We start from the raw sequence: 992 nt of genomic DNA on the forward strand, positions 1-992 counted from the left end.
AAAAGAACATACGTAGTTTCGTTTGGAGGAACATCATTTGCAAGTACGGAATCCCTAAGGTCTTGGTGTCAGATAACGGAAAGCAGTTCGACAACGACTCCTTCAGGGATTTTTGCTCATAGTTAGAGATTAAGAACCACTACTCCTCCCCTGCCCACCCTCAGGCTTCAAATCATCAAGACTCGGCTTGAGGGGGCAAAAGGTGTATGGCCCGAAGAGTTGCCCAACGTACCATAGGCCTATAGGATGACGGCCAGAACTCCCACAGGAGAAACGCTGTTTCAACTGGCGTACGGAAGCGAAGCAATCATCCCAGTTAAGGTCGGGCTCACAAGCTACAGAGTTGATAGTTACGACAAGAGGAGGAACGATGAGGCCATACGTCTACAGCTTGACCTAGTTGACGAAGTAAGGGCGACAGCTGAACAGAGGCTAGCAAGATATCAGGACCTTATGGCCAAGCACTACAATGCCAAAGTCAAGCATAGGGTCTTCCAGGTTAGAGATATCATCCTAAGGAAGGTCACAGGCACCATAAGAGATCCATCCCAAGGAAAGCTTGGACCCAATTGGGAAGGACCTTACAAAGTCACGTCGTGGCAGAGAAAAGACACTTACTACTTGGAGACGCTTGACAGGCAAAAATTGCGTCATCCGTGGAACGCCGAGAGTCTCAAGAAGTACTACTAGTAGAAGACAACATGAAGGACGTTACTCCTCATTCCCAATTTTGGCATTTCTTTTTGTCGAATCTTATCTACAATACTTTTTAAGCCCAAAGGGCTGAGTTTTATTCTTTTTGGAACAATTTTCTACTTATATATGCATTCATCACAATAAGATGAGTAATTCAAATATAACCTGTGTGCATGCTTGCCCCTTCAAGCTATAAGTTTATTACTAAGTCCACAAAGTGGACAATTTTATTATAAGTCCACAAAGTGGATGAGTTTATTATAAGTCTACAAAGTGGACGAGTTTATTATTGAGTC

At 43.8% G+C, this 992-nt stretch overlaps 1 protein-coding gene across 1 annotated transcript; it reads left to right on the forward strand.

Annotated features, from left to right (window-relative positions):
* The first annotated feature begins 246 nt into the window (after positions 1-246).
* LOC142644476 (uncharacterized) lies at positions 247-690 on the forward strand. The gene has a single exon (XM_075819080.1). It carries the CDS (start codon positions 247-249, stop codon positions 688-690), a length of 444 nt encoding a protein of 147 aa, XP_075675195.1.
* Positions 691-992: the final 302 nt, after the last annotated feature.

The sequence above is a fragment of the Castanea sativa genome, chromosome 7 (genome assembly GCF_040712315.1).
Source record: "Castanea sativa cultivar Marrone di Chiusa Pesio chromosome 7, ASM4071231v1".
NCBI classification, from domain to species: Eukaryota; Viridiplantae; Streptophyta; class Magnoliopsida; order Fagales; family Fagaceae; genus Castanea; species Castanea sativa.

Excerpts from the sequence above, each read along its gene's own strand:
- LOC142644476 (XM_075819080.1), top strand. The coding sequence starts at position 247 with ATGACGGCCAGAACTCCCACAGGAGAAACGCTGTTTCAACTGGCGTAC.